The 14,627-nt window shown below is 38.2% G+C and overlaps 1 protein-coding gene across 1 annotated transcript in view; it reads left to right on the top strand.

Annotated features, from left to right (window-relative positions):
• LOC109064962 (phosphatidylinositol 4-phosphate 3-kinase C2 domain-containing subunit beta-like) overlaps window positions 1–14,627 on the top strand; it is a 40,396-nt gene that overhangs the window by 1,599 nt on the left and 24,170 nt on the right. The window contains exons 2-11 of the mRNA XM_042734213.1: window positions 4,794–5,645; window positions 5,996–6,096; window positions 6,355–6,515; window positions 8,683–8,803; window positions 10,281–10,392; window positions 10,889–10,968; window positions 11,075–11,138; window positions 11,257–11,403; window positions 11,756–11,789; window positions 12,603–12,798. Of these exons, the coding sequence (XP_042590147.1) occupies window positions 4,881–5,645; window positions 5,996–6,096; window positions 6,355–6,515; window positions 8,683–8,803; window positions 10,281–10,392; window positions 10,889–10,968; window positions 11,075–11,138; window positions 11,257–11,403; window positions 11,756–11,789; window positions 12,603–12,798 (1,781 nt within the window). The 5' untranslated portion in view covers window positions 4,794–4,880. The remainder of the gene's footprint in view (window positions 1–4,793; window positions 5,646–5,995; window positions 6,097–6,354; window positions 6,516–8,682; window positions 8,804–10,280; window positions 10,393–10,888; window positions 10,969–11,074; window positions 11,139–11,256; window positions 11,404–11,755; window positions 11,790–12,602; window positions 12,799–14,627) is intronic.

Consider the following 14,627-nt stretch of genomic DNA (forward strand, 5'->3'; position numbering starts at 1 on the left):
AAGTGCATATATATGACACAATAACCACAATTTGGGTTTAGACTCTGCAAACCTGTTTCAAGATTTTGCTTATTTCTGAATCACCATGACGCTTGGCCGAACAAGAGCTAAACTAATGTTTTGTAGTGCTTTGTGACTAAGAAAGAAAATGTTATTCATCTTTGATTTAAAACCTTGTTTTCTTCCAGGTTTAGTTCCTTGTTTGTTTGATGCATGATCCCAGTTTTGTATTTCAGTCTGCATTGTTTATTTCAGCATGACAATCTGGAATTGGCCTCAGTCATTTTACCTTTTTCAGGTCTTTCAGTGTGCAGAATGTCACGTATTGTATTTCTGAAACCATCCATGTACCTAAGACCTGTCAGACAGGGTAAAAAAAAGCAACCATTAATGTTTTATCAGCACCAAAATCTCCTCAAACCATGTAGAACCAGGTAAAACTGTGGTGTCTGAACTCTAAAGGCATTCTCGGCCAGGCGCCTTCTTCGCAACAGGTCAGAGGTGCCATGCGTTTGGTTGAGTCTCCTTCCTGTGGGATTTGCGGTTTCTGAGTTTGGCCTTGTTCTCTGTTTTTCTAAATCGGAGGTCTGGGGCTAACAGTTAGTTTTTACTTTATTTGAAGTTTGTTTTGTGTTTGTCAAATGTCAATGCTGATTTTCTTCTGACTTTCCCACTGGATGCCTCAGAGGCTGAATGTTACCTCATTGGCTGTATATGGGCCTGCTCACCACCATCTGCCTGTCAGATCACAGTAGAGATTCGGCTAGTCTAGAGGTCTTTGAACCAATATTAGGGTGGGAATGCCACAGGAAGAGAGGCGTATTGATGATGGAAGACCTCAGCATACGGCGCACAAGCCCTGATCAGCTGGAACTAGCATAAGCGATCACCCTGGGCATGGAGGGAGCCGTGTGATATTTGTTGTTGGGTGTGTTGGGGGATGGGTGTATATGGGGGACAGGGATGACAGCGGTCTCTTTGTCTTTGTCTCTCCAAGCCGTGTGAACATGTCTGAGTCGGCTCTGCCTCACGTGACGCGGCTGCCCTCACTCCTCCCTGTCCTTTGTTCGGCCAATCTGGGAGCCACCCCTGATTGAATGGGATTATATCCCAGCAGGGGATTGATTCCGGGGGCCTGTATCTGGCTTGCCTGGGGTCCCTGTGGAACAATGCAGATCCACCCTCCTTGCCACCCCTCCTGTCTTACTGCACCCCTCCGGCCAAAGCTCAGTCATGAGGCTCTACATAGGAAGCCTACGGGAGGCCAGTGCTCCCGGGAATGGAGGACAGCCCCAGAAAGGCCGTCTAGAAGGTGTTGCATTTATATTTGTACAGTCCATCTGTTGATGCCTGAGATCACTGTTTACAAACACATCTGGTTTTTCGGAAGTGTTTAGCACAAGATTGTTTATGTGCGTAACTGTCCTGGAGCTGACTCTAACACCATGTCCTAAGAAGGCGTATTTGTCTACGATAACCTCAAGTTTTTTTCTGAACATTCACATTCGCAACAAACGTTGAGCAATAGGCCATTTTATTGGTCGCTTAGTTTGTATTTCAGCTGAGTCAACTATAAAAAGACTATAATTGACTAGTTAAGGGTTGCTTGGACTACTAGTTGAGAAATTAGCCTTATAAAGAAGCCCCTTATAATTTGGCTGAACTCCTATGACGCATATCTTAGGGGTCGCTGGCATAAGTTTTTTTCATTAAAAAACAGAATTCAGTGGCACGGCAAGGTGTACTGAATGTTCCGCTTAAGAATTGTTGAATAAAGTTGTTGTTTTTGTTTTCTTTACATACAAAAAGAGTTCTCATATCTTCATAAAATTAAAGGTGCTGTATCTAGGATTGACACCGAGTGGTTGAACTAGGTATTGCAGTCCAAATTCAAAATATCGGAGAGGGTTTTTTTCACCCGGCCCCTCCTCCTTAGACTTGACACATGCAGGTTGCCAGATTGATGACACAAACAGGAACGAGCACAATTGATGATGAATGAAATGAAATACGCTGTTTTCCGCCAACTGGCAACCCGGGGTGCCGAAATACAATTGGGTAAACTGGCAGTGGGCGGGTTTCACAAACCAAAACAAACACAGACATTCCGGCCTGGAACGCACATTTTCAAAGGAAAATCACTGACTGTAGCTGAAGTATGTTAACTTAGCATGTTTCTTAAATATCTGCAAACATATTATGGTATTTACATGCTTTAGTAGAGTCAAAATCTTACATAGAACCTTTAAGGTTGAACCGCTGAGGTCACATGGACTACTTTAATGATGTCCTTACTACCTTTCTGGGCCTTGAATGTGTCAGTTGCTTGGCTGTCGATGTAGGGTCAGAAAGCTGTCAGATTTCATCAAAAATATTTTAATTTGTGTTCTGAAGATGAACGAAGGTCATACGGGTTTGAAACGTCATGATGGTGAGTAGCCTAATTAATGAAAGAATTTTAATTTTCGGGTGAACCATCCCTTAAATGTATATAAAACATCAAATCAATTCTGACCGGCTGTATTGTGAGGCATCAAACAGCATTTCACTTTGCGTGTGGAAAGCCAGACTTCCTGTAAACACATCACATCACACCTGTTTTGAAAATGTGCTGAGTCCTTTCTGTTTACACTGATCTCCATATGTACACATGTTCAGCCAGGCAGAAACTAAACAAGTGGCTGGATGAGTTGCTGATGGAAGGCCTAAAACACACAGTCAGGTTACTGCTTCCATTTCCTTTGTTGATCTGGAGAACACGTTTTGTTTATTTATTTAAATGAAGATAACCAGAGATGACCAGAGGCATGCAAAATGTGGTCAAAATGTAGATCAATGGAAGGGTCCAGGAATGTCTGTCAAACAGATGCCCTTCTGCTTCCTCTTCAGTCTTTTGTTCTGGTGCCAATCTTCTGGGGTAGGGTGTGAGAATTTCCTACAGTTGTGTTAGTGGGCGGAGAAACAGACCCCCTGCCACTGTTGTCATGCTACGAAGGAAACAATGGGTCACAAGTGGTCATGAACTTAAAGGAATAGTTCACCCAAAAATGAAAATCATCATTTACCCCCTTTTTTGTCATTCCAAACCCATACATCTGGTACAATTGGTATTTTTTTTTTTTTCTTTGGAACACAAAATAAGTCCAGTTCTGTTGTTTTGGATCCCATTGCCTTTCATAAATATGGTCAAAAATAGTTACAACATTATTCAAAATATCTTTCGTGTTCTTCTGAAGAAAGTCATAATGACAGAAGTTTCATTTTTTGCCTAAACTGTCATTTTAAACCTTTTTGTTGAGCCACAGTCCAAATAAATTTACACAAAGTGGTATGCTTAAATCCACTTTGGGGTCTAGGACCACTCTGCAGTTTATTCAAGTTGTAACAATTATCATTCTAGCAGAAAACTGTCGTTTGACCTTAGACCTTCCCAGCTGAACCCATTTACCATAGTGCAGGGTTATAGATGACCATTAAGCCCAGTGGTTGTGCCTCTATTATGGGGCGGCAGCTGTGTCATGGCACATGTGTTATGAGGCTGATCGAACACTAAACCCATTTGAGCAGCACTCAGCAGGTCTTCAGGTCGATTTGAATTTGAAGCTTAGCATCTGTCCAGCTGTGACTCCACAGGAATAGCCTCTTAATACAGCACATCAGTCTCCTTGCAGGAGAGAGAACAGCTTCCCCCCACTGCGGAGGAACTGTTGTGCTGCAGAAGAACCTGCGTTGCAATGATGATGACTGTGCTGAAAGAGCAAGATCAGCTTGGCTTTGTCTTTTGCTGAGCAAGCAAAGACAATAAGACCCAGATAATCAGAGGCAACGACAATCAAAGTTAGAGCCACACATGTGCGCTACTTTAAACACATCTGTGACTGAACATGTGGTACTTTGATCCATATATGGTTCAAGAACTTCATTAGTTAAATGCTTCTGTCTTTATGTAATTATTTACTTAGCCATTTGTAGATACTAGAGGTGCTTGCTATATCTGTACCACCATATTTGCTGATATTGAAGTTTTTTTGTTTGTTTGTTTTTTGGTATTTTAGGCAAGAAAGATCAGATGTTTAATTGTTCATGCTCGGTTGTTTTTAAATTTACATTACCTTAGTCTAAAATGGTTTAATTACATTCTGTTTCATTGTTACCCAATTCTGTTTAAGTCTAATTAAGTAAGTTTGCATAATACAAGCTAATTTATTAAAATGTATTTTTACAATATTCATATCAAAGGTGTTTTTTTTGTTGTTGTTGTGTGTGTGTTTTTTTTTTTTTTTTTTTTTTTTTAAGAAATTCTGTAGGGGGTTTACTATTAAAATTAAAACATGAAAGAAAATATTGTGTTGATATTCACACAAAAAGTTTTAATAATTTTATTTTTATTATTATTAGTAGTATTACATCTGTACAATAGTAATGTTTCTGACACAATTTCTTCAAGTTAAACCATTAGGTTGCCATTAGCACGTTTAAGTTTCTGTGTGTATATGGTATGACAGTAGTTTTACTCAAATGAAACGGTAAAATTCTCATGACGTGTCATCTAATGAGACGGCAGATGCTGAAATCACTGCGACGGTCACACACACTTTATTATATGTAGTAAACTAAACCACGCATTTGCACAATTCATTCACACAGAGATGCACAGAACATGCAGGATTTCTATTTAAATAGTAATTTTTGCAGCTTCACTGCATGTTTATTTAGTTGCTAGCTTTGTGGAACCTTCTGTGGAAGGTTGATGGCTTATGTGTTTTTTTCCTTTTACTCTTATCTCCTAACAGAGCCTAATGAACCGGTTGTGCAACTCGTAGTGCCATCCAGCTCCTTTCTGCATTCCAACTGTGCTCTGCAGCACCCCCTCCAGGAACATGTCTGCGGCGCAGACTCAGAATGACCGGGAGCAGCGTTGGGGTTGTCTGGAATCACTCGGCCTCAGCCAGAGGGAGCTGGTCCTAGCGGAGGCCCTGCAGATGGAGTATGACGCCCTTGCCCGCCACCGTCAGGACAAGGGACCAGCAAATACTCTACCTCCTGAAACCAGCAAGTCATCACCCGCGAAGAGCGAGCCCTCCATGCCTAGACGTGTTCCCAGTCCTCCTAGGAATAATTTGCAGCAGGGTGTTTCTGGATCTGACCCCATGCTCAACCACGTTCAACCTGGAGTGTCGAACTTATCGCGATCCAGCGGTGAGTCTCACGGATTTAGTAAGGAGCCCCGTTACATCCTGGACGAATTGGAAAGTGATTTGGAAGGAACAGCACAATTGTTGTCAAAAGGGCTGCCATCTCTAGATGAGCCTCCGCCACCAGTACCGCCCAGAAATCCCATCCCACAGAATGATCCGTTCATTGTACATCGAAGCTCAACCCCACGGGATGTCAACTTGTTCACTCCTGAGGTGGACCAGCCCAAGCTTTATTTTGGAGACACTCTGAACTATGATAACCTCAATGACTCCCTGAGCAAGCTTAATGGGGATTGGCTGTCACCTAATAGAAGCCGGAGAGTACATGGGGACAAATCAGGGAAGGCAGTAGCTCGCAGTAACACCCTTCCTCCTCAGATTCCTCCTCGCACCTATTTTCCAGCGCAGAAGAGTACTAGAAGCCAACGCAGAGTATCAGTTGATCCAGTAAGCATTAAGATTGTACTTTTTTTTTTAATTTCCTGAATGTTTTTTTTCATAATAATATTAATTATTTTATTGCATTATTTTTCCCTTTTACAATGCTTGTTTATATAAACTGTGTGTGTGTGTATGAATAATATATATATATATATATATATATATATATATATATATATATATATATATATATATATATATATATATATATATATATATATATATATATATATATATATATATATATATATAATAAAAATTATATAAAATATTATATATATCTTTATTACTGTTGATGTTGTTTTCGAAAAATTGTCAACTGTCAGATAAAGGAATATTTATTAAAAATCATTTAGGTATCTCTGGGGTCCAGGCCAAATGGCTTTGGTTATGAGCTCTTTCAGGTGTCTGAAGAGAGAGATGAAGAAGTGGCGGCCTTCTGTCATATACTTGACTTGTGAGTTATACATTTTGTATTTTCATTCATAGTGTCTTTTGTGACCACTTTTAAAAAATGCTGAAAAATATTATATTTATTATATTATATTATATTATATTTGTATTATTATATTGTATTATATCATATTATATTACAATAATTGAAAAAATATTTAAAGAATTTTTTTTTTTGTATATGAAAGTGTATATAATAATTTTTTTTATTAGGACCATTCACTCCAATTTATTTATTAATATGCTTTCCTGTTTTCACCAGGCTACGATCGGCATACCCATGCAATGACTACTCAAAAAATGCAGGCTTTGTTTGGAGTCCATGTGTGGCACAAGATGAACTGCAGCAGGGCCTGGGGGTCAGCATAAAGGTCACGGTTTATAGTGACCACTTCAGAGAACCACTCACATTCTCTTGTGATGGTAAGAACTGAAGTGCTTTCAATTATTTATAATCAAACAATACAGATCATTTAAATATTCTGTATCAGCTCTCATGAGCTTGGTTATAACTGTGGAGTTGTATTTTCTGTTCCACATCCTGAAGCTTTCGAACGGGGCAATAGGATCTCATTGGAAAGGCTGGAGAGGCTCTAGACCCTGAGTTCTCTTAATAACATTACACTGAATGGGCGTTCTGCCAGCCATCTGTTTTGTGTACTCAATTAAAAGAGGCAGCTTTTCATTCACCCGCTTTGGAAGAACGCACACAAACCCCCTCATACACACACACACACACATACACACGCACAGAGAGATAGATATGGCCCCATGCAGTGAGATTAGAGAGAGGCCCAAGAAATATGTTGTGAACATGTTTTCACTCTCACTGCTTTTGTTTTTCCCGCTCTGGCATGATTTGCCTGACAGATGCTCTTTATTATGGCAGCCTGCCAATGTATGATAAATGCGGACTGTGGTGCCATTCTCACATGATTCTCTTTTTGTGTCATGAGCAGCTGTGAAATCTGCTAAATGTTTGTTAAAATGATGGAGGTCAACCCAAAATAGTTCATAGGGCATGGAAAAATAGTTGGGTCTGTACAGCACTGCTCGAGGGATGGGTAGTGATATATTTACCCCGTCTGCCCGGTCAGACAGTTGATGAATGTACATTCAATAAATATCTTTCATGCTGTACATTATAATATTGAGGTTCCTAAATTCCCTTTTTTTTCTAATTTATTTCTATTTTTATTATCTCTCAGTTTTTGCCCTCTCTGCTGCCTCAGATTGGCATTAGTTTATCTGGGTCCATTCACATGAAAAAAAAAAAAAAAATTAAGAATCTAGCCTCAAGACTCATGTTCCAGAAGAGCTGCCCAATTCATTATTGAGAAACTACGGAGAAACTGAGGTGTGTGCAAAAGGGAGAGAGAGCGAGAGAGACACAGAGGCGTTTTCTCCAAAATGTGCTCCCACTTTGACCGCCGTGCAGTACATCTGCCCAGTTAGGGTGTAATTTGTGGAAAGGGGGGTAGGGTGGATTAACATTTTTCTGGTTCATCCCTACCTCTGCTCGTTTGTTTCACATCCTCCCAGTGAAGTGATGAACATTGCGGTGAGCCAAGGGAAAATTCCCATCTCCTTGCTTCTTTGTTTCTTGTCCACTAAATGTATTCAGATCAGTAGGTGCTAATTTACTGTATCAGGAGTCAACGTGTCTATTTTCAGGAAGCGCTACACCGACATGTCACTAATTGATGACCTCTTATTGATCTAGCTATAGATAAACCAATTCCGTTTGAAACACACTGGGCAGATCTGTTCTTTGTATGCTCATTGTTAGCATGTAATTAAACTGCCATTTGTTTCGTGTAGCAGTGTTTGGGGAAGTTACTTTAAAACTGTGGATTCTCAAGTTTCAGGCTACCCATGATCAAAAAAAGGATCAGCTAACCCTGTAAAAACAGTTAGCTAATATACAAGTTTTTAGCTTATTAGTACCTAACTGCATTAAAACTATTTAAGGTGTCAATATCTACAATATCTGTGAATTAAATAACATATGATAGTAATTAACTGCATTAAAACTATTTAAGGTGTCAATATCTACAATATCTGTGAATTCCTCCCCTTCCCAAAACTATTTAAGGTGTCAATATCTACAATATCTGTGAATTAAATAACATATGATACTCCTTTTTTTATTTTGTATTTATGTATGGTGAATTTTCCACCAAATTAAAGAAAAAATACTAGTAAAATATTATTATTTAAATTTTTATACATTTTGGTAAAATAAAGAAGACGGATACAAATTAATCAGTGAATATTTTTTTGAACTGATTAATTTAAGTTAACCATTCAAACAAATACAACCAGCACATTTAATAGTAAGAAATATTTTATTGAGCACCAAATTTAAGTTAACCATTCAAACAAAAGATAATATATTATGAAGGATCATGTAACACTAAAAATATTATTGCCTCCATTCACTTAGTTGTAAATGTGATGATAAAGTCAACATATCTTTTTATCACATCTACTTGTGGCAAAAGTGTAGTTAGTTGGTTGTTTCTCAACACACAAGTAAAGTTACATAATGTAGCTGTTATATTGTAATATTGTTGTCCTCTTCCCTCAGGATTATCAACCATAGACCTGCTGATTTATCAGACACTCTGCTACGCCCATGATGACCTGGATATGATTGACGTGGATGACTACCTGATGAAAATCTGCGGACAGGCAGAGTTCCTCAAAAAGTAAGAACTAAGGATTCACCAAAAGTGACTTGACTTTTTTTTGCTTGCTATCTACAGTAAATGCATAGAACCTCCATAGACTTACATTAGAAGTTACATAATAAGTCTTAATCTGATCTTTTTATGCTAAATCAACCTTCTCCACAGGAACATGATTAGCCTGTTGTGGCAATTGTTTATAATCCAGTATTCTTCCTGTAATGCTGACAACAGGATTATGGGATTTTTTGGACATCTTCATTTGTCTTCCATTGGCTTCATGTCTATCTCACGTTGGCTCAGCATATGAGTTTAGGGTTGGATTTTGCTCCCTAAAGTGTTACTAAAGTTTCCATCCAATAGATAGCATAATGAACTACATGTTAAAAGGACGTCCATTGCAAAGCCGTTTGAGTTGTGGGGGGAAATGGGGTGATTCCAAGCTGAACTGAAGATCTGCGGTTTGTGGTCTGAGTAGCTCCTCGTCATATAACCGTTGCCCTTCAATTGTGGTTGCATAAAAACAAGCTGTGCTTATGTCTGTGGACTGCTTTAACCACATTAGGTTTCCCCATGACACGACCACCTTTTTTAGGCAGACTTAACTAATCACTCAAATGTGTGCTCTTCCTGTTTTTCTTTTTTTTTTTTAAGGTCACTTGACGTTTTTTTATGAGACAATCGGTTATATTATTTTTCTTAAAGGGCAAAGCTGACAGAACTGAGGCTGAGTTTATCTTTGTGACAAGGACCGCAGGTGTTGTTCTGTTGAATGTGTGTGTTGGTTGTTTTTGCTGTGGGTGCAGCTGTGTGGTAGGAAGTGTGTTTTTTTCCTGATAAGCATGTGCTTGTGCAGGGCCGTGAAAAGGAGAGACATTGTGTGTATGACTGTAAAATACATAACCATCAGTTTCAGAACAATAACATACTCACAGAGGCCTTGTCTGGGTGCTGTGACAATGAAACAATAAACCACAATGCCAATGGTACATGCTTGAGTATGAAGCTAGTGGAATAATTTCAGTTTCTGTACAATTGTTGCATTGCATTTGGAAGAATGTTAAATTGTTTTTGTGTCTTTGAGCTTTTGTGTTTTAGACTTTTAGTTTCTGCTCTTTGTGTTCCCCTTGTTATCTCCTAATTGTTTTCACCTGTTTCTTGTTAGTCTGTTACCCTCTGTGTATTTAAGCCCTTGTGTTTCAAGTTTCTTTGTCAGTTCTTGTCCATTGTTGGATGTATCATTTGAGTTCCTAGTTTTGGAGTATTTTATTTTATTTATAAGTCATCTGCAGTTGAAAACTGCTGTGCTTCATATCTAAGTTTGCTTATGTAACAGCATCCTTGCTGAATGAAAGTATTAATTTATTTCCTAAATAAATACAAATCTTACTGAACCCAAACTTTTCAACGGTAGTTTATATGTATATAAATAAATTATGAACCAGTATATCTTAAATTTGCTTTTGCCCTTTTTTTTTTTTTTTCTTTTTCTGCTAAGCAACCAGACTCTGGCAAGCTTCGAGTACATCCAGCAGTGTTTGAAGTTTGACTGGGACATTCAACTCCTTCTTACCAAACGGAGTTCTGTCAACATGGAGCTCGCCCGAACGGTAAGACCAAAGCTGACAGCAGTGACCTAATAACATGTTTTCCTCTTACTGAACAACTGAAACAGCTGAAACCTGAAGGAAACATTTTAAGACTTCTTAACACCACCAAAAACCTTGAGTTACAGCTTTGAATTAATATAATCAAAATGAATGTCAGTCATTTTAAAAAGGCAGTCCACATTGCACAGGTGTTCATCAAACTCATTTGGAAATGTCAAAAACCATTCATTTTTAATCTCACAGCATCTGTGCTACCTTCATTTAGATTACAATACATGTTTGGTATGTGACCATACTACAAGGTAATACTTAAACATAATACAGTATTTCGAAGAATGCCGGAACTTTTTTTGTTCAAGTATCATATTTTGTGTTCCACAGAAGAAGAAAGTACCATAGACTCCCACAGGGAACCATTTAAGAACTTGTCAGTGTAGATGCTGAAGGTGTTTTAATTTTTAAATGTTTGCATTATGCTGTTGTTGTTGTTAAACAGACAGAGGATGATGATACTCCATCCACCATGAACCACAGTATTCTACTGCAAGAGAGGCCAATCAAACAGACTGTGACCAGGTGAGAGCGATGAAGAGGAGGTCAGGAAGTTTAGGCTGTAATATGATAGTAGAGCGTTTACAACATTCACTGTGTTTGACAACTCTTATTGTTGTTTGTGTGACAGGGAGACACTGACTCTTCTCCTGGATACCTTTCACAATGAGGCTGAGTCTTTTCTTTTATCAGAGGTAAACTTGTTACAGACATTGTTTATCTGAAAATTCTTCGATAATGTTTAATATGCTTAATCCAATTCATGGTTGTTATAGTTAACTCTGTTAACTATAAGTCTTCTGTCATTTGCAGGTTGAGTTGCCATTGCATGTGGAGCGGTTAGTGCAGTCTGTGAAGGCCTTGTGTACTTCTCTAGCAGCTGTTGAAACACCTGACATCACTGCTGCCTTGAACCAGCTGCCAGCTTGCCCATGCAGACTACAGCCTAAAGTGCAGAAGGTGGTACCTTTGAACACTTACTTGGTCACAAACATTACATGGGAAATGTTTTAGAAATCGGATGTACTGTACATACTGCTGTGCTGGCTACTCTCGTGTGAGACACAAGAGACACAGTGCTGCAAACATGCAGCTTTTGCTGCTTCTAGTTTTTTAAATAAATAGAGAGACAATTCTCTACTTTGCTCAAACCACTAACCTTTGAAACGGCAAGAAATATCTGCTAGAAACACCCATGGATGAATGTTTTCTGGTTTCACTAGTTTCATTTCCTCTTTAGACATAGTTTAGCCTGACTCTCTTTTTGGTATTCATGCTTAAGTGTATGTATGTTTCTGTGTTCATTTTTTAGGATGTCAGTGTCTTGGCGAAGAGAGAAAACAGAGGTACAGTGCATACTGCTCTTTTTGATTTTTGTGTCAAACAGAAGCATGCACTACCAGTGAAATATTTAGCCTTTATAAATCTAACCTTTATATATTATTAACATTTTTGGTCGCTACATAATTCTCAAAAATCATAACTTCTATTTACATAAATTCCATTTGTGTTATTTTATAGTTTTGATGACTATACATCCAAACTGTTCATAGTTTTGATGACTTAATTTTTTTTTTTTTATTAGCTTAATTTTTTTTCTTCTTAGTTTTGTAGTTATGTTTTTAAATACCATGAGGATTTGGCAAATTTTCAAATGCCCTTTATAAATATTTTTGATATTTCCATCCTTCTTCTAGACTCAAACTTAATATTAATCTATGAAAATCCATCTTAAGCGTATCAAATTTAAAAATATCTAGTTAAAGATGCAAGTCAGTCCACTCAAGTGAGTCCAAACTTGACTGGTATATTTTGACTCTTCCTGGGGTAAGACGGTTGAGGATATGTTCAAGTGTGTCTTGTTTGTTGGAAGAGTATTTATGTAGCATCCTTCCATGAGGAAGTCTGTGATCTCAAATAGGCATAAACAGGAAGGATGTAGCATTGTGCAGGACACTTTCAACTAATAATGTCCTTCTGTCAGCTTTAACATTTGAATTTGTACTGCTGCTCCATCCAGTGTTCTATGAACATAAAATAAATAAAATATAAAAAAGCTTTATGTAAGGGATAATGTACAGTCATATCTAGCATTCTAAAGTGTCTTGGCATCAGAATTTGTATGTGAACAACAGAACCCTTTTTTTTTTACCTTACAGTGGCAATTGTGGAGAAGTTGACTGCAGCTATCTTGGATCTTGTGGAGCTGTACTGCAGCACTTTCAATGCTAATTTCCACACCATGCCACACAGCAGCAGATCCACAGCCCCCATACAGGAAGCTGGCATGGTCACCAACGTGCTTTCCTTCAGCGTTTACGCTGCTCATCGTATCCCTATCACATGGGCTGCCAGGTAGTGCTATATTTCTTGTCTTGGTTTAATTTTTTAACATATTAAATAGATTTTTAAAGAAATTAATGATTTTTTCATCGAGGGTGTGATCAAAAGTGAGACATAATTTTACTAAAAATTTCTATTTCAAATAAATGCTGTTCTTTTGAACTTTCGGTTCAAAGAATAATCCTAAAAAATCAGTTTCCACAAAAATGAAACTCAAAATGAAAATGAAACTCAGCTTTGCCATCCCAGCAGTAAATTATATTTTAAAATTTATTCAAATGAAAGTTGTTTTAAATTAATAATATTTCACAATATTAATGTTTTTACTATATTTTTGATCAATAAATGCAGCCTAAATACATTTTGCCAACCCCAAACTTTTGAACGGTAGTGTTTACTGTAATACTTGATTGTTTGTTGTCAGCTGTGCACTGTGTTCATTTAGCACAAAGTAATGTGGGTGTTGCTAAAAACTATGGAACATGGAAGAATATTACTATAACTCATTGTCCACTGTCTATCTTTATAAGATTGCCTTTGTAGGAAAAAAAAAATTAAAAGTGGTTTGTTTTGACAATTTGAACGAGTTCAGATTTGCACTAGTGAGTGTTCTCATTTGTTTTGCAAATGCAAACAGATTAGCAATCCAGAATGACAGGTTTTTAACAAGACTTTCCATGATATTATATTACATGCTGTGAAAGGATGAAAGTAGAAAAATGAAAGTAGAAAAATCTTCAAAAGTGCCACAGTATGTATTAATCAGAAATCTAATTCTTGCTTTGCTTTGGGTTAAGTAGCCCCTTTTTGTATTTGTTCAGGGAGTGCTGCTTTCTCAGCAGATTGCATGCTCCATCTGTTATTTGCTCAGGATAAGAAAATGTACTATATATCATTAATGTAGATCGAAAAAACCTGACTGTTGCATTTTTAGATGGAATTCTGTGGAAATGATACAGGAAAAGTTGACTATTCTGGAAGAAGAGATGCAGCTGTACACCAGCTGTCCACACTGCTGATCCCCTTCGGTAATTCAGCAGGATTATTTGGCGTTACGATCTATAGCGAGAGTTCTTGAGAATGGCATTACCTCTTTTTTCCCCTCTTCTTTACCCTCTGTCCTAAGCCAGAACTGTGGCGACCACTCCCACCAGCACGGAGACAGATGCTGGCCAACCCTAAATGTCACTATACCTCTCCAAGTCATTCAGTAATAAAATAATACAGCCCCTTCCCCTCCCCCACACAGCACAGGAATGGTCTCTCCCACCCACTGACCTGAACTAGTGCTCTTTGTCTCCCTCTGAAACTGATGCTGATTGTGGAACAAGCCATCACAAAGAAACATGTATGGGAACTCAGCATAACCTTTGACCTCTGGAGGCCAGGCGGAGGGAAGGCTGGGTACCAGGCACCTGTGCAGTGGTGATGGAGGGTTTACATTCTCTTGCATCCCATCTGCTTTAGGCAATTAGAGTCAATCAGACAGGCTGATCTTGGATCAGTGTGAAAAGGCAGTTTTTGAAATATGAATATGGTTAAATGATTTCTAGGAGACTATAACCTTGGTGGTTTTTCCTCTGCAGTGTTTTTGTGGATCCTCAGATCAGTATTAGGATTAGTAACATTAGTATTTCAATCACGTGTTTTTCTTTCCTCTCTGGTATTCCATTTAGCTTGGGAATGTTTTTCCTTCTATTTAAATTGGCCTCAGGAGAGTTCATTTCCCATTTAGGAGTCTCTATAAGTGCTTGAGTTGAAGTTGAATGATGTGGGAGAACTTCGGATAATGTTGGGATTAGGAGAGAGAAGTTGGGAAAAGGGAGCAGGGTTTCCACAGC

Source organism: Cyprinus carpio, chromosome B11 (assembly GCF_018340385.1).
Source record: "Cyprinus carpio isolate SPL01 chromosome B11, ASM1834038v1, whole genome shotgun sequence".
Classification (NCBI taxonomy): Eukaryota; Metazoa; Chordata; class Actinopteri; order Cypriniformes; family Cyprinidae; genus Cyprinus; species Cyprinus carpio.